We start from the raw sequence: 23,165 nt of genomic DNA on the forward strand, positions 1-23,165 counted from the left end.
CAAAAATATTTCATAAATTAATTTCAGAAAGAGAAAAGATAATAATAATAATAATATACATCAAAAACAGAGAAAAAAATTGTATTAAAAAGAAAGTTTTATTACGACTTTAATAATTAGTTTCACACAATGCATATAAGAACGTTTTAAAATGAATAATTGTTGTATTAAAAATGTCTATATAACAAGTAAATTTGTTGGCTAAGGAATGTAAACGCGGAATCGGAGGATTTCGTGCATAGAGTTAATTTCAGTTTACACGATCATAGGCTGCCTTAACTCTTAAAAGACTGTGGTAAATAATTCCTTTGCGCGCGGTGATGTAACGTCGTGTTAACACTAGTAAAAGACGCAATATTCTAAAATTGAGACATTAAAAAAAATGAAAAACATGGAGACATACTGTTTAATAATTCCTTTTCGATAATTTATGCGAATAAACATATAATTTATCCCTGTTATAGCAAAATAAATCAAAAATCACTAATACGCCGCTTATGTTACGCGCGTGCGTCCCCCATCATTGTCATCAACCGACTGAAGACTAAATGTGTTTTAGACGACACCCGCAGCAGAACAGCGTCTCTGTCTTCCTTGTTATGACTTATATCTTCGTGCTCTCTTTTGTATAAGGTATCTGTATAGATGTGTCGCTGAATTAGCGGACATTTATTCTTCGCGTAGCAAGGATAAATATTTTTCGTATCAACATTTATCATAGTTATAAAAATTTTACTTTCCAAATTGGGTGTGAAGATGTCCATCTGAAGATTACAAAAAATACGAATTCATCATTTTAAAAAATAAGAGAGATTTATCAAGTCTTGTGTCCTATGTCAACTAGTGTGACATCACAGCCACACAAGAGTTAAAGTCGACAAACAGGTGGAAAGCGTCTATGTTGTGTTTCTGACACTTTTCCAGTATCTGTCGCAGGCCGTGAATTTGGTCAGTTGTACCTTTACCGGGTGTGAAACCACACTGAAAGTTGCCAATGATCCTATTGGTGTATACAGGAAGTCTCGAGAAAAGAATGAATGTTTGTAATGTCTTATAAGCAGTGTTCAACAGTGTTGTGCCCTTTGTAGTTCTTGCAGTCCAACTGCTACCCCTTCCCAAAAAATATATATGTCGCCGCCAAATATTTGAATCAGTCACTAGCTAGGCTGTTCAGTAAATGCAGCACTGAATTGAATGGCTAGGCCGTTGGTTGAATGAATAAAAATAGTTCAACGTTCAAGGTGTTGGCTGGTTGAAAGCTGCCCTTTGGAAACGACCAAACTAAAAACCGCCAGGTTAGGTTAGTGTTAAGTTTAATAATAAATAAAAATATTATTTTACTCAATTTAATTAGTTAAGTACGAAAAAACTTTTTTATATGTTATTATTGTCATATTAAAGTTAAAGAGGCCAAGCGACGTTCAGCCCATTCGTTAAATGTTGCTTTCAACATTGTGGCTGAGCGTCCGTTGGCCATTTAATTAAATGATGTCATTTAATGAACAGCATAGCCGCCCAATGAGGAAGTTCAGTGATTTTTTTTAAATTGACTATTAAACTAAGCCAAAATTAGCCTTCTCGATGAGTTCTGCCGATTCGTCAGTTGACTTACCGTAAAACCGTAAATCCATCACAAGTGTTTTATCATTGGTTGATTCGGAAGAACTAATGACGTCATACAAAGAAGTCATACGTTTTTATTACAGTAAAATCATTTATATTTTTTTTTTTATACATTTTCAAGAAATTTAGCGTACAATTTATTGGTCTTTTATAATAATTTTTAACTCTAATTTTTACTGCGCGAAAGAATATTTTTTTCATATATTTAAATTAATCGGTCTTGTGCTCTTCTATAGGCATACGTCGGCGATGATTCTGATAACTCAGTGACTGTACCGCTCCATCTTGTCGGTTGACGTCCACGCGACCTTGTCCCTTCAACACTTCCCAGGAGAATAGTTTTCTCCAAACTATCAGAGTCTCCCCTGGAAATATGCCCAAAGAACTGCAGGATTTTTTTATTTTTTTTTTAAAAAGAAATATTTGCGTTCTTATGATTTACCCAAATATTTAATTTTGAGGGCCATTTTCAACGAGTTGTAAATAACTCACTATTAGAAAATGGAATCAAGTTGGGGTAGAGTGGGATTCGAACCACAGACCTTTGGTCCGTGAGTCCGAGACACTAGCCACATGACCATAACCCGATTAAATTTCTTCTTCCGAAACCCGATTCTTTTCTCGCACATGGATATCAGTCTTTCTCCTATGTCCAGTTCCTGGAGAATAGATGCATTCGTACGTCTGGCCTAGTAAGGTAATAGTACTATGCAATGTATCGCAGCAATCTCCTGAAGTGTAAGAATGATCATCTTACATTCATGTAACAAAAAATGATCAAGATACACTGCGATTGATGTACCAATGCAGTGCCCTGTGCACCATTAGATGCGGAAAGGGAATGATGAAGATTTACTTATGTGTATTTTTCTCCATACATGTAAAGGCTCAATGTGCCGTTTATTTGAATAAAAATTAAAGAAATAAATAAATAATAAAAAATACGTTCCTACCTCATAATTTTCTTAAATTAAAAAAAAAAAAATTAACAAACGGCAATTTCGTAGATGAGTACGTAACATTTTGATATTTTCCTGCGTTAAATTAATTGATATTGTGATTTCGGGCAGTAAATTTAAATGTTGATTTGTTTTATTGTTGACGGTTGGGGGGTAACTTTAAGGAAATATTAATTTGCGTGGGTGGAAGGGTGACCCGAGTGGAATAAATTCATTGGCTCGGAAAATGGAAATACGACTATTGAAAACGAATTCTACAATACTAGTACCTGCCTATAACATTTTCAATCTTTATGATACCCGGAAATCGATTCAATTATAGACGGAAAATCGTCGACATTCATTTAAAATGCTGCATGGAGAAATTATTTTTAACACTGTTTGAGTATGTCCAAATGCTTGCTGACTGGCTGGATTTCCTTCCTAGGGAGTTATTCATATTTAAATTGAACTTCACAAACATCAACAGATGAAAGAATTGAAGGAATATAGATATTCAAATACAGGCAGAATGGTGAATGTTACACAGTGTGTAAAGTGGCCACTTAAACCAGCCATTGACAGGTCATAAGCCCTGTAGATGCCTAGACTTCTATATTACCTTCTCTTAAATGTTCTTCATCTCTGTTGTAAAATATTAATGTAAAAACAACTTTTAAAATCAATATTTCACGTTAACCATGTCGGGAATTAAACCTTAGACCTCTTGTATGGTAGGCAAACGCGCTAACCACTACACCACAAAGCCGACATACACAAGTAAATAGATAATTGAAAAGAAATTAATACTAATAGTAGTATTTAAAGCGTTTAAAGAAATGAATAAAAAAAAGTATTCAAACACTTTATGTACAAATACAGTTTACATACATTCGCATAAGGGCGGGCATATTGCCTTAAGCAATTTCTACCTACCTACTCAAACCGTTCAATTTGAGAAAATTAGTGGTATATGAACATATTCTTGGTATTAACAAATTACAACAGGGATGAAGAATACCTTAAATAAGGGAATATGGAAGTCTAGGCATTTACAAGGCTTATGACCTGTCTTTGGATGGTTTAAGTGGCCACTTTACACACTGTATAACATTCACCATTTTGTCTATGTTTGAACATCCATATTTCTTCGATTCTTCCATTTGTTGATTTTAGTGAAGTTAAAGAGCTGAAACCTTTATTGTTGTGAAGAGATTCATCTGACTGAATTATTTCACATACTAGGCAACGCCTGAAAACAATTTTTCAACTTTAAACTTCTTCTTGCACCAGTTGGTTTCATTACAATATTTGAGTTTGTCCAAATGTTTGTAGACAAAAGACTGGATTTCACCCCCATTGGGAGTCATTAAGATTAACAAATTACAACAAATTACAACAGGGATGGAGAATACCTTAAATAAGGTAAAGATTAACAAATTACAACAGGGATGGAGAATACTTTATTTAATGTATTCTCCATCCCTGTTGTGATTTGTTAATCTTAATGACTCCCGAGGAAGTGAAATCCAGTCTTTTGTCTGCAAAAACACTTGGACAAACTCAAATATTGTAATATTCTTGGTATATTAAAAAATAAATTATAAAACAAAACATTGTCATACACATATATTTTATTAGAAATTAAAATCAACTAAATATCTACACTCTAGTATGAAGAGAGGGTGGGGTAAAGAGGTTATTTAGTAGTTCCTTCGCATGGCTTTAAGGAAAAAGATAATTAAATTTGGAATTCTAACGCAAACGAAAGGACAGTACCCGCCATTAAATTAAGTACATTGGGCTTAAAGAAGAACTGAATGCCACTTTACATTTAGGTTGTCTGTAAAAACGGCAATTTCGTAGATAAGCGCCTAATGTTAGACCAGCCTAAATTAAAAGGAATCTCACTACAGAAAATTCACAGCGATTCAATCAGTTTTCGTTTTAGGGTTAGTAGTTACCATTTTTGTCCGCGTCCGCAGAATCCAGGGCCAATGTCGCCCCATCCCCCTCCCCGTTTACCATCTGCTTGGTGGCGCCACCACAGGGGATGCTCTTCTGCAAAAAAATATTTAAAATGTTATTAACAATAAACACATAATAATATGATCAAATTAAACAGAGATGGAGAGCATTAAAAGAATGAAATATGGAAGTCTAGGCATTATGACCAGTCATTGGCTGGTTTCACTAATTCGCCTTTGTTTGAGCATTCATATTTCTTTAATTCTTCCATCTCATATTTTTATTGACAATATTAAATTTACAAATAAAATAAAAATACTGTAGTTGAAATAGACTTTTGTAACTGAATTGAATACAACTTTTAATACCATTCGTGTTTGTAATATTGGTCATGAAAAAGAATGACAATATCCGACATAAGCCCTCCATATAATTTGCCAAACTCACAGTGAAAGGGGCTATAAAAGCAATAGAATAAAATGAAATTGAAATCGCGGCTTTCGAAATTGAAAAGTTTAGGAATTGACTCTTTAGAAAACATTGCTTTTTAGAAATAGCGAAACCGATGTTTTGTTTTGTTGAAAGACCCACGGTGTTTAAAACGATTTTCGGGTATGTGGGGGAAGTCCTTTCATTGTGTTGATTTTATTTCAAACACAAAACTGTATTCCTTATCCGCCCGGATACTTAAATAACACAAAAAAATCATTATGAACTACGAATTGACTTCTCAAATGTCCTTAGAGGTTAGGGGTTTGGCTATCATCAAAGGAAATTAAGTTTTATCAGTACCTAATCAAACAGAAAAGAGTGCGATTATCTATGAATACATTGTAACAAGTCAATAAGTTCTGTGGCTTGGATCTATAAAGGCCAAAGTCGTAAATTGTATTACAGGAGAGTAATTATTTATTATTTTTTTGGCGTCAATGAACTGTTTGACGTCTTTGATAACAAATATCAATAAAAAAAAACATTATAACACATGTATAAAAATTGGAAAGTTGAAGCTGTTTGAGTAATATAAAGATTAGTCTTCCTAATAATCATACCTTATGGAACCCAAATACATTCAACAAAGATTCGTTCAAAAATAAGGTGTCCTTCTTCAATCCAATATCAAGACTATACGGATTATATTGAAAACGTAGAGATTGACATTTTTGACTCGGGATTGTTTATTTACAAATAAGTTTATTTTGATAAGTTACATTGCTAGTTTTATTTCGTAAGTATTTTTATTACATAATTAATATTTTATTTGTGGTTTTTATTAGTTATAAATAAATTAATGGAATTTTTATAATAATTTAATTTTAATAATTCATGCCTGTTGTTAATTATATTTAAATGTGTATTTTATTCATGTATACATGTATTTGATACCAATGAGATATATTTTATACGAATAAATTAATTTTTACAATAATATAATTATAATTTTAATCACTTATTTTGTTAATTAGATTTAAAAGTGTATTTTATTAGTGTTCACATGATGATGAAAAATATGTAGTGTCTTTTTATTATTTCAACATTTCTCTATATTAAATATTCTTTTTCGTTGTTTGTAAACCAAAAAAATAAATAAGTGTTTTTTAATTGATATTAACCCTCTTCAAAATGGTGGCAAAAAAATATTCATTTTGATATTGGCCCTTCTAGGCCCAAGCCACAGAGTTATCTTTAACATCAACAGGATCGCTTATCAATGCAAATAAAATACATGAATAATAATTACTTCCGGCTGATTTAATCGGAATTACTTAATAGATTAGCACTATCTGTACTAGGATAGTATGCGCGCAGTGACGGTCAAAGAAAAACAATAATCTTTGAAATTAAAAAAGCTGTAAATAACAATAAAAAAAACAATTAAAAAATATTTCCTACAGTCCGCTCCTGCCTAGTTTGCTAAAAACAAGTGCAAACGATCTAATTTCAACCCCCCTTACCCTCCACTTCATACCACAAACACAAAATAACACTTGATTTTCTTGTTATCTCCGTCTCTTTTATTTATTTTTGCTTTATTAAGTTAGTTTACAACATCTTAAGAACTTATGTAAACTTTTAATAACATTACAATTTTTTATCAAAATTGCAAAACAAAATATTTTTTCAAATTAATTTGAAATATTTCAAAGCTTTCTATTTTTTTTTATTTATTCTGGTAACTCATTGTACAGTTTCAATCCCCTGCACAGTGAATTTGAGACTCTGTTTTTCTCCTCATTGGTAATGTTATCTTTTTTTTATCCCTAATTACATACGAGTATTTGTGACATTGTTTGTTAAATTTGATAAAATATTTTATTTTATATATCCCCTTAATTATTTAATGTTAAAAATTACTACTTTAATAGATTTCGGAACATAGTTGATATTATAAAATAAAGTAATAATTTGTAAATTATACCTTAATAAAGCAGTGCGCAGTAGCTCAGAAACCGATCGGTATAGTCGGTCATTTACAGGGCTTATGACTTGTCATTGGCTGGTTTAATTATTAAAATTTAGTAACCACTTTACACATTACGTAACACTCACCATTTTAACTATGTTTAAACATCCAAATTAAACTAACCGGTGTGAGAAGAAGTTTAAAAATTGGAAAATTGTTTTCAGGCGTAGCCTAGTAGGAGAATAGGTTCAGCCGGATGAATCTCACCCACATGATAAAGGTTTCAGCCCTTTTAATTCACAAAAGTCAACAGATGGAAGAGTGCTATTAGATGACGCCAGAGATGAGATGCTGAATGGTCTGACAGGGGTCATGCGACCAGCGTGGAATGTGGATCTGATGGCCAACAGTACGAATTTTGCACTCTTCAGTCAGTTTGTCCGGACTTGGGTATCGCGTTGGGAGCTCCTCAGATGCGCGGACGCCTAGGTGGGTAAAATATGGTGGGACAGGCAACTGTTCCTGTAGGATGCTTATTCAGTTGTGTCTGTGCTTCCTTCCGAGCGGAACGCACACGTACTTTTGTTTTGTCCTCCCCTTACGGGGGTGGTATTCGGATCCTCTGCCTCTGACCACCCATGGAGTCCTTCTTTAACCAAAGTCGTTCTCGTATTGTAAATATCCGTGTTTTTACTTATGTTTTGTGTAAGTTATGTTTGTTATGTTACTATAGTTTTAAGAAAATGTTTTTGTATATTTGGATACGTTTTTTTATGTAAATTGTTTGTTAACATATTTTTTTTTTATAAAAAAAAAAACAGAGGCATTGAGGGGATCCTGAGGGGTGGGGACGACGTGTTGGCCTCTGTCCATACGTCCTCCTCCCCCCTCCTTAATCTGCATAGAGTTTGTATTCCTTAGGAATATTTAAAATAACTTTCCTCTATGCGCAGCTGACAGAGAGTCCCTCAGGACTCTATAACAGCTGCGGGTGAATGGTGGGCTTAAGGGTCTCCCCTCAGATGGAAGAGTTGAGGAAACGTGGATGTTTAAACAAAGGCGAATAGTTACACAGTGTGTAATGTGGCCACTTAAATCAGCCAAAATGACAGATCATAAGCCCTGCAAATGCTTAGACTTCCATATTCCCCTAAAATGTTTTCCCTCTCTGTTGCAATAAATTTAAGTTCTGGGGTTGTTAAGGTTAAGTTAATTCGATGTCTTATGTACTATTAATGCCAATATATTAGGGCTTTTATAAGCCTGTTGATTGGATTTAAAATATGCATGGATAAAAATAGTGATTAATCATGGTTACGATTTTTTAAGTGTTTTGATATCATGTTATGCTTAAGAAAAGTTTTTTTTTTAAATCCCGAATTAATTTTTGTACAGAGAAAACTATCCACCATTACACCCGTCATGACATTCCAATACATGAAAGTGCTGGATATGAGACAACTGTACCCAAAAGAAGCACTTACACACTTCTGGTCGAACAATAAGGAGAGATGGCGGTGTCAATTTATTGCTCTTCCTATCTTAACACAAGACTTTTAGTCCCATGGAGTTGGGACTTATGTCTCAAATAATGTGTGTAAATAATTAAAATAAAAATAAATTCTTCTCTTTTTAATATGTTTTTTTACACGGCACTTTGTAAAACGTATCCCTCGTGACAAAACAGGTTCCAGTGTATATGTCGCAGCCGGATTGTAATTTAAGGCGGTTAAATATTGCGCCAAATTACGAAACGGCTTCGTATTGTAAAATGGCTGATTGAAGATTAGCCGTTTTGCATTTTGACAGACCAAACGATCAGTCGTAATATTTTGGCTGAACACAAACCGAGCCTGATAGTTCTTTTTCGTTTTTTCTATCGCTTGAGGCGTTGCATGTCACATGTTGTTGCCATTTAGAAAACATGGCGTCTTGAAATAAAAGTGTTCCACAAATACGATCAAATGTAGAGATAAAATCTAAAAGTTGACCATAGTTTCGCCTGAAAAACGGATATCACCAAACGTCTAACACCCTAACGCTCTCTCTAAAATATTTTTTTTTTTTTAAAGAAAAAGAAATATTTGCTTTCTTATGATTTACCCAAATATTTCAATTTGAGGGCCATTTTTAACGAGTTGTAAATAACTCACTATTAGAAAATGGAATCGAGTTGGGGTAGAGTGGGATTCGAACCACGGACCTTTGGTCCGTGAGTCCGAGACACTAGCCACAAGACCACAATCCGATTTAAAATCCTCTATAATTTTTAAAGCGGGTAAAGGTCGCTGGCCAGTCGAAAAATATCAAGCGTTGACAGTAAGGCTCATCGTCGATCAGTCATTTTACAATACGGAGCCGTTTCGTAATTTGGCTTAGGAATATGTAGTTCGCCTTTGTAAATTATTTGGCTGATTTAAATAGCGCCATTTTGGTAAAAAATCACTTCTAGGGCGCTTTACAATTGAATAATAAACTTATATTCTAACTAAGCTTAAGCGACATATTATATTTTCAGATTTAAAATTGAGGGTACGATGAAACTAAAGAAGTGAGATTTTAGTTGTGATCTGAACTGACTAGGACTGTCGATGATTCGTAAGTTTGAAGGCAATTGGTTCCAGGCAGAGGGGCCGGCGGAAAAAGCACGATCTCCGAATCTAGTGTTTAGGGAGCGCCGGATTCAACAAGTTTTCCACTGCCTGAATCAAGTGCTGACCTAAGAGTAGATTTTTTTTGACGTGTATTTTCCCTAATACAAAGGTCCGATAGGTATTTTAGAGATAGGTATATTGTTAAGTACTAAATTTACATTTTCTAAATTGGCAACTTATATAAGTCTGTAAATATCCCTTTCCTTCCTAAATCCTTCCTATTTCAAATTTCTATGCTTCTACAGTCCTGTGAGCAAGTCACATGTGAAAAGTTGTCTCTCTGATAAATCTTTATCATATCCGGAGTCAGCATATTTCGTACAAAGTTAAATTAGTGTTGTATAAACAGGCTAACTTATACAGTTCATCATCGTCTACACGAAACCGGCATCTGTGCTACAACAATAGTGAAGTGCTCCGAATAAGAAACAATCGGAAGAACCTTAAAAGTGAGTCACAATTTCCATATAGTCCACTAAATTCTAATTCCCTCTGTTATCAGTGTACAAAGCCTGAAAGGCACTGAGCTGACCATACATATATAGTTAAAACAAATTTATGCGACAGAGGCTTAACGTGACACTTGAGTTGAAAAGATAATTCGGTGAATTCACGTGTCGCCACTGGGCTGCGCGTGCCAGTCTAAACTAAGTTACCTGTCAGGCGGCTCTCCTTTACACCTGATACCTTAATAATAATGTTATCTTGGTAATCAGATAAATACCAAATATTTGTCGGAAGCCCTACAAAAGACTCGTCATAATATCCCCCACGAAGTAACCTTTAATAATAATTAAAATATAACGTGGGCATCTTGCGAAAAAGCGTTAAGTCAAATTTTTGGTTTAACTTAATGATGAGATAATTTGGTTCAGCAAATGCTGTACAATTTACAAAAATGCACTAAGTCCTATTCTATTACAGGCCGAATTATTTTCCGGGATAGGTCAAAAGAATATAAATCCTTTCAGAGAATATGTATTTATTTACGGTTCCATGAACCTTTTACATAATTACAATAAAACCAGTGAAAAAAATACAGCTAAAAATAGCATGATATTAAAAAGAACAAAAACATCATGAAAAGTATACAATGGTAAACAGTATTTATTTATAAAAAAATAAATATTACATCTGTAACAAATATAAATATTTACCTATATAAAAGAAATGTAAATTAAAGAAAAAAGCTGTTTTAAAAAAGAGGAAGAGAAGAAAAAAAAAGAGAAACAAAAGAAAAAGAATGTGCTTTAAAAGGAAACATAAAAAGTTTATTTCATGCTTTATATAAATATTAATACTAATCAATAATAAATTAAAAAAATAATTATCCACACAAGAGTAAAGAATTAAAACAAAAGTGAAAACTAATCATTATTAAAATTTTTAATTATTTTTCAAAACACAGGACATCAAGTCCGCATTTCATGACATTTTGATATCATGGAATTTTCAGAAGGTGATTATTACAGTTTTTTGTTTGGCTGTTTTAAGCAGAACATAGAATTGACCTGCCTGAACTTGATAACACCAACATTTAATTTTTTCGAAATTGTGGACAGGCTGCTTTCTGTATAACAACATTTAATTATACCTCAGTGGTAAAACTATGTATATTACATATATAAAATGTATATTACATATTATTAAAAAATTTCAACAAACTTTGCTTTTTTACACAAGATTCTTGTCTGAACAGATAAACATCGCTGTTGTAATCATCATCATTATCATCATCCATGTCCGCTCCCTAGTTGGAGCATATGGTATCCACAAAGAGCCTCTATGCATCTCTATCGGCTGCCCACTCCTTTCAGTCAAATTCTCGTCCCGAAGTTCTGACATAAACTGCCGACTATCCGTCAGCAGTGGACGTCCAGGACGTCGAGAACCTGATGCCTTGTAAAGTAGGCAAGCATGGTTAAGGCTTAAATAAATACCTCAAAGCAGTGGACATATATCGCCAGCCCAAAGCAGCAATGAGATATCTCTGAAAAACATATTCTGAGATAATCTGACTTTGAGGTGCGCGAAGGGTCTGAATAAATTAAATTATTTAAAGTAGATAATGAATGCCATATTGTCACTTAGGGTAACTATCTAACTTCATTATTTAATTATGTAAAAACATTGATTTGTTAACATATCTGCATGTGTATCTTAAAATCGTAAATTTCGAGTTTATTTCACTGTGGATATTACAAAAGAGATCATAATAAATAAATAAATATAGCCTTTAGCTCAATTGACATAAAATAAACAAAATAATAAGATACAATTACGAATAGGGAAATATCACATACTCCAAATACCGATAAAAATATATGAAATGGATTTTAAATAATTAATTGTATTTTTAAAATCAATTGGCATATTGTGGAGAAATGTTTTCATACATAAATGTAAAAAAAGAAATTTAATAAAAATACGTTGCTAGAAAAACTCAACATATTTGGCCTTGTTTGTTGTGACGTCAAGATTCGTGATAATGTTCTGTTATACTCAAATTATTATTTCTTCATTTGTTTTTATTGACTAATTTTATTAACCAACCTAACATTAAAATTTAAAGGTAATATATTTTTAAAATATTTTTTTAAATAAAGCAAGTCACACAAAGTGACTTTATTGTGTAACATGCATGTAAAATAGTGTCTAACTATTAGCGAAAGTATTACGTATCAGCGAAAATGCATTACGCTATTATTTGGAAAAATATACAATAAAAAAACGTATGTTTCAAAAATATTTTTTTAAATGTAATTAATAGAAGAATATAGCATTTTCAAATAAAGAAGAGAAAATGTGCTATGCAGAGTATAGGCGATATTTAGTTTTCACCGCTTTATTAAGCTTTCATACTGTTGAACGCGGCGCCTGTCAATCCAAGCCGCACTCCAAACTCTTTTTTTGAAAGCTCCATTTTCCATGACGAACACTCCCAGGTATTTAAAACTGTTGACCATTTCGATGACTTTTCCTGGCAAAGGCCCAAACTTTAAAATACGATTACTTCGCATTTTTTTCCTATTTGTAAAAATGACACAGTACGCGAAAAAAATGCTTGATTACATATCTAAAGCTTTATGATTATAAAAAAAATACGACAGGGATGGAGAATACCTTAAATAAGAGAATATGGGAGTCTAGACAGGGCTTATGACCTATCATTGGCTGGTTTAAGTGGCCACTTTACACACTGTGTAACATTCACCATTTGCCTATATTTAAACAACCATATTTCTTTAATTCTTACATTTGTTGATTTTAGTGAAGTTAAAGAGCTGAAACCTTTATTGTTGTGAAGAGATCATCTGACTGAATTACTTCACATACTAGGCAACGCCTGAAAACAATTTGCCAATTTTCAAACTTCTTTTTGGACCAGTTGGTTTCATTACAATATCTGAGTTTGTCCAAATGTTCGCAGACAAAAGACTGGATTTCACCCCCTCGGGAGTCATAGGGATAAAAAAATTACAACTGGGATGGAGAATACCTGAAATAAGTGACTATATAAGTCTGGCATTAACAGAGCTTATGACCTGCCATTGGCTGGTTTAAGTAGCCACTTTACACACTGTGTAACATTCACCATTTGCCTATATTTAAACATCCATATTTCTTCAATCTTTATGATTATGTTTGGGAAACCAAGTAAGAAAACAAATTATTACAAAACGAGGGAAAACAACAAAGTTTCGGTCGTATGTGCTTTAGTCAATACTTTGTAATCACAGGCTGTTTTAGGGAATTTGCTAACGACACGAAGGCTCCATTAGACGGGAACATTAGCCTGTGGTCGATATTATGAGGTACCAGTTTTAAATTATTCAGGGTATACATATTTCCTACCTTCATTTCTCCGTGAGAAATGCTTAGATCAATATCAGAAGGCGATTGTGAATTTTTTCAACCGAGTGCCAAGATAGCGCCTAAAAATAAATAGGCTGGAAACCATTTAGTGGGTGTGTTTATCATTTGATGTGAAATCAAGAAAATACCTCATACGTGTTTTTATAACGATTATTTTTAAATCTTTTTTTGGTTTAAGTTTTAGTGCAGACATAAGGCATTTATTGGCAAAAAACAGTACATATCATTTACTTGCCATACTAATAATAATAAATGCTTATAGCAAGCAATAAATAAAATATAATGGAGTAATTTTAATTTATAAAATAATTAGTGGTTAAAGCAAATGAAAAATATAATAAAATTTAACCAACAAAGATAAACATACATTAAAATATTTAAGATTACCAAAGAGAAAAAAATCTCAAAACTCATTGCACAAAGGATGAGGAAACGCGGGCTCGCTTTTCTTCATACAGATGTATTTCTGTATTTTCTCCCCGGATTATGGCACCAGAGGACGAGAGCAGTGATTTTTTACAAACTATACATATTTACCATTGTCGTGTCCCCATCGTTTTGTTTTCTAGATACATTGTTTATTATATGAAATAAAATCACCCAAAAACCCTTAAAAGCGCCCAGTATAATCTGCTGTCTTCGAACATAAGTATCCATTTATTATTTTTTTTAATTCAAAAGGAACTGACACAGGTGATTTCATTCTGATACTCTTTTACCTCTCACCCAACTCACCCCCTCCCTTCATCCCCTTTGCCTTTTTAAAACTATTTCTTAAACAACATAGAATATTTTCATAATTTAATCAGTGCATGTTTGTCCTCATCAGTGCATGTGCTTATTAAAATGCATGTCGGGTAGATTTTATATTTTTGTGCAACAACTGTGGTGAAGGTGTATAGTGGGTTTTGCATGTTGGTTCAATTGGTGTCCTGACGAAGAGACGAGAGGGTGCGTCTCGAAACCGGTAGACATAGAATAGGCGGTAAGTGGTTTTATACAAATATTTTATAACATTTAGTAAAATGATTGACCATGAAGTGAATTTATTTATTGTGTATGCAGACAATTGGTAGAATTCCATATTTAATTTGGTAATGTATCCAAAATAAAACAAGTTTATTGGATTATAATTCTATTTTATTTTTTATAAAATATACAAAGGGTATATTGTGACGCGTTTCGTCTTGTTAGGACATTTTCAAAGAAACAAAGAGTTTGTTTGCAAATGTCCTAACAAGACGAAACGCGTCACAATATACCCTTTGTTTATTTTATAAAAAAAATAAAGTAGAATTATAATCCAATAAACTTGTTTGATTTTGGATACATTACCAAATTAAAACATAAAGTTAATGCTTAAAATATTAATAAAAAAAATATTTTGTCTCTGTTTAAATATCAACCGAATGCATGATAGTTGTTTTACATTACATTTTTTTTCTCATGTATATCCGAACATCGCCCTCGTGGTGTAATGGTCAGCGCGTTTGGTTACCTATTCCCGGCATGGTTGATATGAAATATTTATTTGAAAGGGTGTTTTTACACTAGAATATTTCGTAGTCCCTGGACTGGTACCTGAAGCGTAAGACTAATAATCTATTGGTGTACCAAGACAGTGTCCTATGCACCATTAGGTGCGGAAAGAGAATGATGATATTCGAAATTATATTAACTTCAAATTACAAAATAAATATAACAGTGTAAGTCACTCTCCAAACACAAGAGCAAGTATTTTTTTTTGTAAATTAACAGCATTAAAAACTGATAAAAGTAGATTGTATAGAGAAAAAAAAACGTATTTCAATAATATTTAAAAAAAATAAACTATAGAATAAATAAATTTTAACCAAAGCTTAATTTTTCAGTTGACTTCCAGAGCATTAAATTCGGGAAAACCGTAAAAATAATAAATACGTTATTTATGTTAAAAAATTCTGGGGAATTTAAGGTGGAAATTTTCTTGCCTTCTACAGAAAATGTAAAAAGAAAGATCTTTTTAGAAAAAATGGTGTTTACAGCTACAAAAAACGTGACAAAGTAGGGAAAAAATTACTAAGTCAACTTGATAAAGAGGCATAATAAGGGAAAAAAAAAGGTTAGTAAATTTATTTCTGCTGGTACAAAATATGAGAGTCCCGAAACAAAACCTGGTAGCAACAATTTGGTTATAGTTAATTTTAAGTGTACAAACAGACCGTAAAGTACAAAAACATCTAAAATAAATGTCCAGATTTAAATAAAATGTTGTACATGTTGCGTAATGAGTAAGTTAAGTGATTTTTTCATTCTTTTTTTTGTTAATAGAATATTAAACGAAGCCAAAAATATTATTTTATATTTATGAATTTCTCTTCGGTTTTCTCTCGGTCAGTTCTGCCGATCGGTCCGTCGACGGTAAGTTAACCGGAAATCTTTCACAACTCCCTTATCATCGGTTGATTAATATTAACTAGTGACGTCGTTCAAAGTAGTTCGTTTTACTCAAAATAAATTTCCGTACATTTTCAAGAAACATTTACGTATAATTAAATGCTCTTATTTTTTCCGCGCGCAAGAAAACATTTAATGTTTCCAATTTCCCGTAGGGCTGAAGTTCCTAATTGAGTTTGCTTTTTCAAAACTCGACGTATTGGAATTAGGGAACAAAACACACGATAAAATATCGTGTTTTGAAGAAACGATAAGACTTTGATATTGTTTTAAGCCGGTTTAAAGCGTTTTTGGTGAGCTTTTTTTGGGCTTCGATACATGCTTTAAATTAAAAAAAAAAAAAAAATATTCGCCATGTGGGACAAATCTCGTGTTTTGAAAAAAACTTTTCTCAATAGGTTGTGAGCGAGATCTGTTAACTACTGATTTACACATGTTTTTCTTTGCTACTTGTACCTATAGGCCCTTTTCACACATGCGCCTGAGAGATCGCATTTCGACAGCATTCAGTCTACTTTCATCTATATTTTTCCAAGTCAATACTTCGCTCCCATATATCAGGGTCGGGACCAGGACTCCGTTGTGAACGGCTAATTTTGCCTCTTGTGACAAACATTTATTTGCCATGGTTGATTCAAGTGCACCGTTCACTCTGTTCCCGGCACTCACCCTCCTTTCAATATCTTTCTCAGTCATTCTATCCCTAGTAAACACACTTCCCAGATACACAAATTTTTCTACCTAATTCAGAATATCTCCGTTCACACTGATCTCACATTTAGTTACATTTTCATCCCTTTCGAAAACCATCAGTTTCGATTTATCAACATTCATAAGCAAACCTCTTTTCGTTTTTAAATATTTGTATATAACCACTTACAGACTTTTCTATGTCTACCGGTTTCAAGGCGTACCCGTCTCTTCGCCAGGACAACAATTAAACAACTATGCTAAACCCACTATACACCTTTAACATAGTTGTTACACAAAAATATAAAACCAACACGAGCCATACTTTCATTTCTTTCAAAAACCACCACATTCGATTTATTGGCATTCATCAGCAAATCGCTTCCCTTGCATACATAGTGGACCTTTGATACCAAGAATTGCAGTTCCTCTTTGTAGTTAGCAAGAAGCACGGCATCATCAGCATACAAAAGACAATTGACATTTAAATCACCCATTTTTGCTCCCATTCTTAAGCCTTTCAGTTCTTTCATGCAGTTATCGATATACACGTTGAACAGCCATAGTGACATCACACATCCCTGCTTCACTCCTTTGTGAATGTCAAACCACGATGTGTATGATCCGTTTACCCTAACACATGCTGTGCTCTCTTTATACAGAGAAGCAATAGCTCGTGTTAGATTTCCGCTCACTCCGTACTCCGATAACACCTTCCATATTTTTTCTCTGTCAACTCTATCAAACGCTTTTTGCAGATCGACAAATGCACAGAAATGCTTTTGGTTATTTTTTATACATTAAACAATGTTTTGAGTATGTCCAAATGCTTGCAGACTGGCTGGATTTTCTTCCTAGGGAGTTGTTCATATTTAAATTTGTCTCTTTTAATCCCTAGGGAGAAAATCCAGCCAGTCTGCAAGCATTTCGACATTCTTAAAACATTGTCGAATTAACTACCCGGTAAAAAAAGAAGTATAAAAAAATGAAAAAATGTTTTCAGGCATTGCCTAGTAGGCGAATTGGTTCAGCAGGATGAATCTCACCCACATAATAAAGGTTTCAGCTCTTTTACTTTACAAAAGTCAATAGAGGAAATGTAGACATTCAAACAAAAGGCAGAATGGTGTATGTTACACAGTGTGTAAATCTTTTTCTCTCTGTTGCAACAAATTAAAATTTTATACAGGGTGTTCTTTAAACAATGTCACATCCGAAACCACGATGATCAGTACGGGCAAGAAGACATATAAGCATATTAAAAAAAATTATTTAGAACAAAGAAAATTTTTAAAAAAACAAACGAGGGGAAGGGGGGAGTCTGATACTGCGCCGCGCTCCCCTCACTTCTCCCCTGCAGAAGTAAGCAACCATTTGCTTTTTTATATATTTTTTTATTTTAAATTTTATTCGTTTTAAACAAATATTTTAATGTCCCAATATGTCGTCTTGCTCATACTGATCACCGTGGTTTTGGATGTGACAGGGTTTAATAAACACCTGTATATTAAACTAAACGCCAAGTTAAAAGTTTAATTAATTTTAAATGCGCCTGATGTTAAACATTAACTAACTCAGTTTGAGGTTTTTGCATAACACCATCCAGTTATAAATGAATTGACTTTTGCAGTAGATTTAACGAATCATATATAAAAAATAAATGAAATCAAGACATTTTCGCTAATTAATAATTCATTACTGACGTAAAGGTCCCTCGTGCACGTGTTTACAAATGCGAATATCCCGTGCACGGTACGGGTGTCACGTGCTAGTCAAACATAATATAATATATTATAACCGAGATGAGTATTGGTCCATTTTTGAGCTGGACCGCGCATGCCCGAACTCAGCCTCCACTCATCACGGGGACATTCCACTTAGTAAGGACTCGCGGGGGAATCTGTGACGCATCAGGAATTTGGAAGGATTAATATGATTAATATTAATAAAATTGCATTGTCAACGGTGATTTTAAATGCTGTAAAAGCTAACTACAGGAAGGCAACAAAAAAATACTTCCAATCATTAATGCAATTTTTACCACTTTTCAAGAATGAAAATTATTATAGGAGAGATTTATTTTATTTATTACACGAATCAATCTCTTTTCCATGTACCTACAGTTCGCACCAACTATGCACAGAACTCTCCCCTGATTCGCTTGGCGCGTAATTATAATGTATTTTCCAATAACATAGACATATTTGAGTTTGTCCAAATGTTCGTAGACAAAATACTGGATTTCACCCCTTCGGGAGGTCATAAGGTCATAAGCCCTGTAAATGCCTTGAATTCCCGTATTTAAGGTATTCTCCATCCCTGTTGTTATTTGTTAATCTTAATGACTCCCGAGGGGGTGAAATCCAGTCTTTTGTCTACGAACATTTGGACAAACTCAAATATTGTAATGAAACCAACTGGTCCAAGAAGAAGTTTAAAAAATGAAAAATTGTTTTCAGGCGTTGCCTAGTATGTGAAATAATTCAGTCAGATGAATCTCTCCACAGCAAAAAAAAGGTTTCAGCTCTTTAACTTCACTAAAATCAACAAATGGAAGAATTGAAGAAATATGGATGTTCAAACATAGGCAAAATGGTGAATGTTACACAGTGTGTAAAGTGGCCACTTAAACCAGACAATGACAGGTCATAAGCCCTGTAAATGCCTTGACTTCCATATTCCCTTATTTAAGGTATTCTCCATCCATGTTGTAATTTGTTAACATAGACATATTTAACTGCAGTAAACTCACTTTAAAAACTTATATGAAAAAAAAAATTTTTCTTTATAAAAAAAATTGTATTTTTGCATTATAAATTTAAGATGTTTCTATTCACTCATATTAAACAAACACTCACCATGTCCATAAACCCACCCTAACACCCATATACACTCACACACATATTTACATACCTACCAAAACCACACTCCACTCACTTAAACACGCATCCCCACACAAAAAACTCGCACACATGCACTTCTATGAATTAATATCTAACTGAACTAGATTTTTATAATTGTATTCATGTGGCAAACTGATTTGGCTTTATTTTATGTTTTCTTATAATGTTGTGTGTATTTTTTTGTATTGCTGTCGTTTTTCTGAATAAACTAAATAAAATACAAAATTTATTAATTTACGGACAGTGTCTAAACAAATTACATAACGAAAAACAATAAAAATACAGTAACAAATAATAGATGGAACACAACAAAGAAAAGCAAAGACAAGTTAATACCTTAGACAGGCATTATGGAATCCAGGTTAATTCTACAAATATACAGTCAATTTATTGGGAATATTTCTTCAGCCTATTCGTAAAAAAACTCAATTTACAATCAAAATAATTTAGACTTTGATTTTCTTTTACAAATCTAATAGAATTCTATCATTTCTGAATCTACGTGAAGGAACATTAAGCACTAACATTCATCACTTGCCAATGTTAGAACATCTACATTTCTTCAATTCTTCCATCTGTTGATTTTGATTAAACAAACTGGTCTAAGAAGTACGATGACGAATTGAACGCAGTTATGCAGAAAGCAGCCAGTCCACAATTTTGAAAAAAATAGATATTGGTGTTATCGGGTGCAGTAAGGTCAATTCTATGTTCTGCTAAAAACAGCCAGACCGCTTTCGTACAAAAAAATGTAATAACCACCTTTTGAAAATAGTGTCGATCACAAAAACGGCATTTCTCAATTTGCAGAAAACACCCACAATACTGAAAAAATCTTACGGTAGTTTAAAAATCTTAAAACTGGTCAAATACACAGTGAGATCCTTGTTTGTAATGTTAAAAAAACTCATGTATTCATTGTTTATCATTTGTCAAAAACATGTCATACTGTTGTTTAGATTTGATTATTCACTCTTTTTATAAAAGTACTGTACTATTATATCAGTTTCATTTGTCTATGGCTGGCTGCTTTCTGTACAACTTTTTTGTTCAATTGTTCATCAGATCGGATGAATCTCTTCACAACGATAAAGGTTTCAGCTCGTAACTTTACTAAAATCAACAGACGGAAAAATGGAAGAAATATGGATGTTAAAACAAAGGCAAAATAGTGAATGTTATAGAGTGTGTAAAGTGGCTACTAATACCGGCCAATGACATGTCATAAACCCTGTAAATGCCAAGACTTTCATATTTCATTTTCTGAAATTTTCTCCATCTCTGTAGTAATTTCTTAATCATAATTAATAATAAGGAATTCAAAAACAGGCACTTTGAAGTCTTTGTATACTTCATTAGTGAGAAGCCAGTTAGAGTATAACTCTACAATATGGACTCCTTACTACAACTGTCACCAAAATTCTCTTGAAAGAGTTCAAAAAAAAATCCTAAGGTATATAAATTTTAATCTTAGAATCAGTCATGAATTTTTAAATTACGATTTTTTACTAAAAACATTAAATTTGTTAAAACTTAACGACAGAAGAAAAACTATAGACCTTTTAAATTTATTCAAAATTGTAAATTCAATATGGGATTGCCCGGAACTTTCATATTTCATTTTCTGAAATTTTCTCCATCTCTGTAGTAATTTCTTAATCATAATTAATAATAAGGAATTCAAAAACAGGCACTTTGAAGTCTTTGTATACTTCATTAGTGAGAAGCCAGTTAGAGTATAACTCTACAATATGGACTCCTTACTACAACTGTCACCAAAATTCTCTTGAAAGAGTTCAAAAAAAAATCTTAAGGTTTATAAATTTTAAACTTAGAATCAGTCATGAATTTTTAAATTACGATTTTTTACTAAAAACATTAAATTTGTTAAAACTTAACGATAGAAGAAAAAATATAGACCTTTTAAATTTATTCAAAATTGTAAATTCAATATGGGATTGCCCTGAAGTGTTATCTTTCATCAACTTCAGGGTGTCTGGAAGAATGACTAGACAGGTGCCACCGTTTTGTAGCAACAATTCACGGACAGTGTATACTTATAATGCCGCGTTAAACAGACTTCATAAACTCGGCAATAGTTATTCCCACGTATCTGATATATTTAGTGCAGGGTATTGTTCCCATATAACAAACCTTTTGAAATTTTTCAAAGGTGGTGAATGGTAATTATATTTATTTATATATGCATTTCATCGTATATTCAATTTTTTGTTCACTTTGCCCCGCTGTATGAAACAGTACTCATGATTTTCTTGTTATATTACTCTAAAATATTTTATTATTTAATTTGTTTTTTACATTTATTCTTAAATTGTTTAAACTTTCCAATGAATATGTTGTATAATTTGGAGGTATTTTTTTTTTATAAACTTGTCAAATTTTTAGGTTTATTTTTTTTATAAATCTTAAGGTAAAATGAAATTTATGTTTTTAAAAACATATATATTAAGCCAAATATGTTAGTATTATAAATTTTTGTAAAAGGCAGATTTGCCGTTAATGTTAATAAAATAAAATAAACTAAATAAAATAATGATAAAAACCCTCGGGGGTGAAATACAGAACATTTAGACAAACTTAAAACATTTTTTTTGCTAGCGAGTTTTTCTTCTTGAAAATGCTATACAATCTTCACAAATAATTAAAAAATAAAAATAACTTTCCTTTTAATGACAAAACATTTTCATACGTTCTGAAAAAACTGAAAGATCGTGAAAAATTGCACTGAACATTGAAAGGTTTTAAAAGCTCAGTAACTTGACGCGAAAGCTTAGCCATAAACGAAGACAAGCAATCAAAGCTTGTAAAATAGTAATAGACACAACGTCATCATCCGCTTTCCGCACCTAATGGTGCATAGGGCACTGCATTGGTTCACCAATTTTATTATTACACGAAGGTAAAATGATCAGTTTTACGCTTCAGATACAAGTCACGGGAATATGAAATATTCAAGTGTGAAAACATAATTTCAAATAAATATTTCATATCATCCATGTCGGGAATCGAACCCGAGACCTCTTGCATGGAAGTCAAACGCGCTGACCATTACAATGTGCTTTTATATGTAATTTTTAATACTAATGAAATAATATTTATGCTTTTTTTATACTTTTTTAGCTTGCATTATGTATATGTAATTTTAATACGCTTTTGATATTTTTTTAACTTGTATTGGGTACATATATTGTGTTACTTGTAAAAAGTTTTTCATTCAGGTAATTTTTTAACATTTGCTCTCGGGTACTCGTTCAACTTGTATATACACATACATGTAATTTTTAAACTTTTTATATATTTTATTTTTTCTTGTACAGGTTGTTTTATGTAAATATCATTTTTAATTTATTTCTATACCTTGTATTATATTTATTTTGTAATTTTTAAAACTTTTTAATACCCTTTTAGTTTTTAGTGTATCATAATTTTTATTCTGCTTTTGTAAATAATGTTATAGTTAAAAAACTAAAAATATATTTAATTTTAAAAAATACATTACAATAAACATAACACGAGGACGAAACAATGTGAAATGAGAAGAATAGTGGAGAATGAAAACAAGGGACTTAAATGAAAATGTTTAAGGCTTTTAGAAATCGTAATAAAAAAAAGTTTTCCTAGATACGCACACTCACGCACACATCCTTATCCA

At 32.5% G+C, this 23,165-nt stretch overlaps 1 protein-coding gene across 2 annotated transcripts in view; it reads right to left on the minus strand.

Moving 5' to 3' along the window:
- The window catches only part of LOC148282315 (uncharacterized), a 346,468-nt gene that overhangs the window by 227,540 nt on the left and 95,763 nt on the right, over nt 1-23,165 (minus strand). For both annotated transcript variants that reach the window (XM_088225237.1, XM_088225239.1), the window contains exon 3: nt 4,526-4,622. In XM_088225237.1, the coding sequence (XP_088081363.1) occupies nt 4,526-4,589 (64 nt within the window). In that variant the 5' untranslated portion in view covers nt 4,590-4,622. The remainder of the gene's footprint in view (nt 1-4,525; nt 4,623-23,165) is intronic.

The sequence above is a fragment of the Micrasema longulum genome, unplaced genomic scaffold, assembly GCF_059751315.1.
Source record: "Micrasema longulum isolate JH-2025_06_02 unplaced genomic scaffold, ASM5975131v1 h1tg000340l, whole genome shotgun sequence".
Classification (NCBI taxonomy): domain Eukaryota; kingdom Metazoa; phylum Arthropoda; class Insecta; order Trichoptera; family Brachycentridae; genus Micrasema; species Micrasema longulum.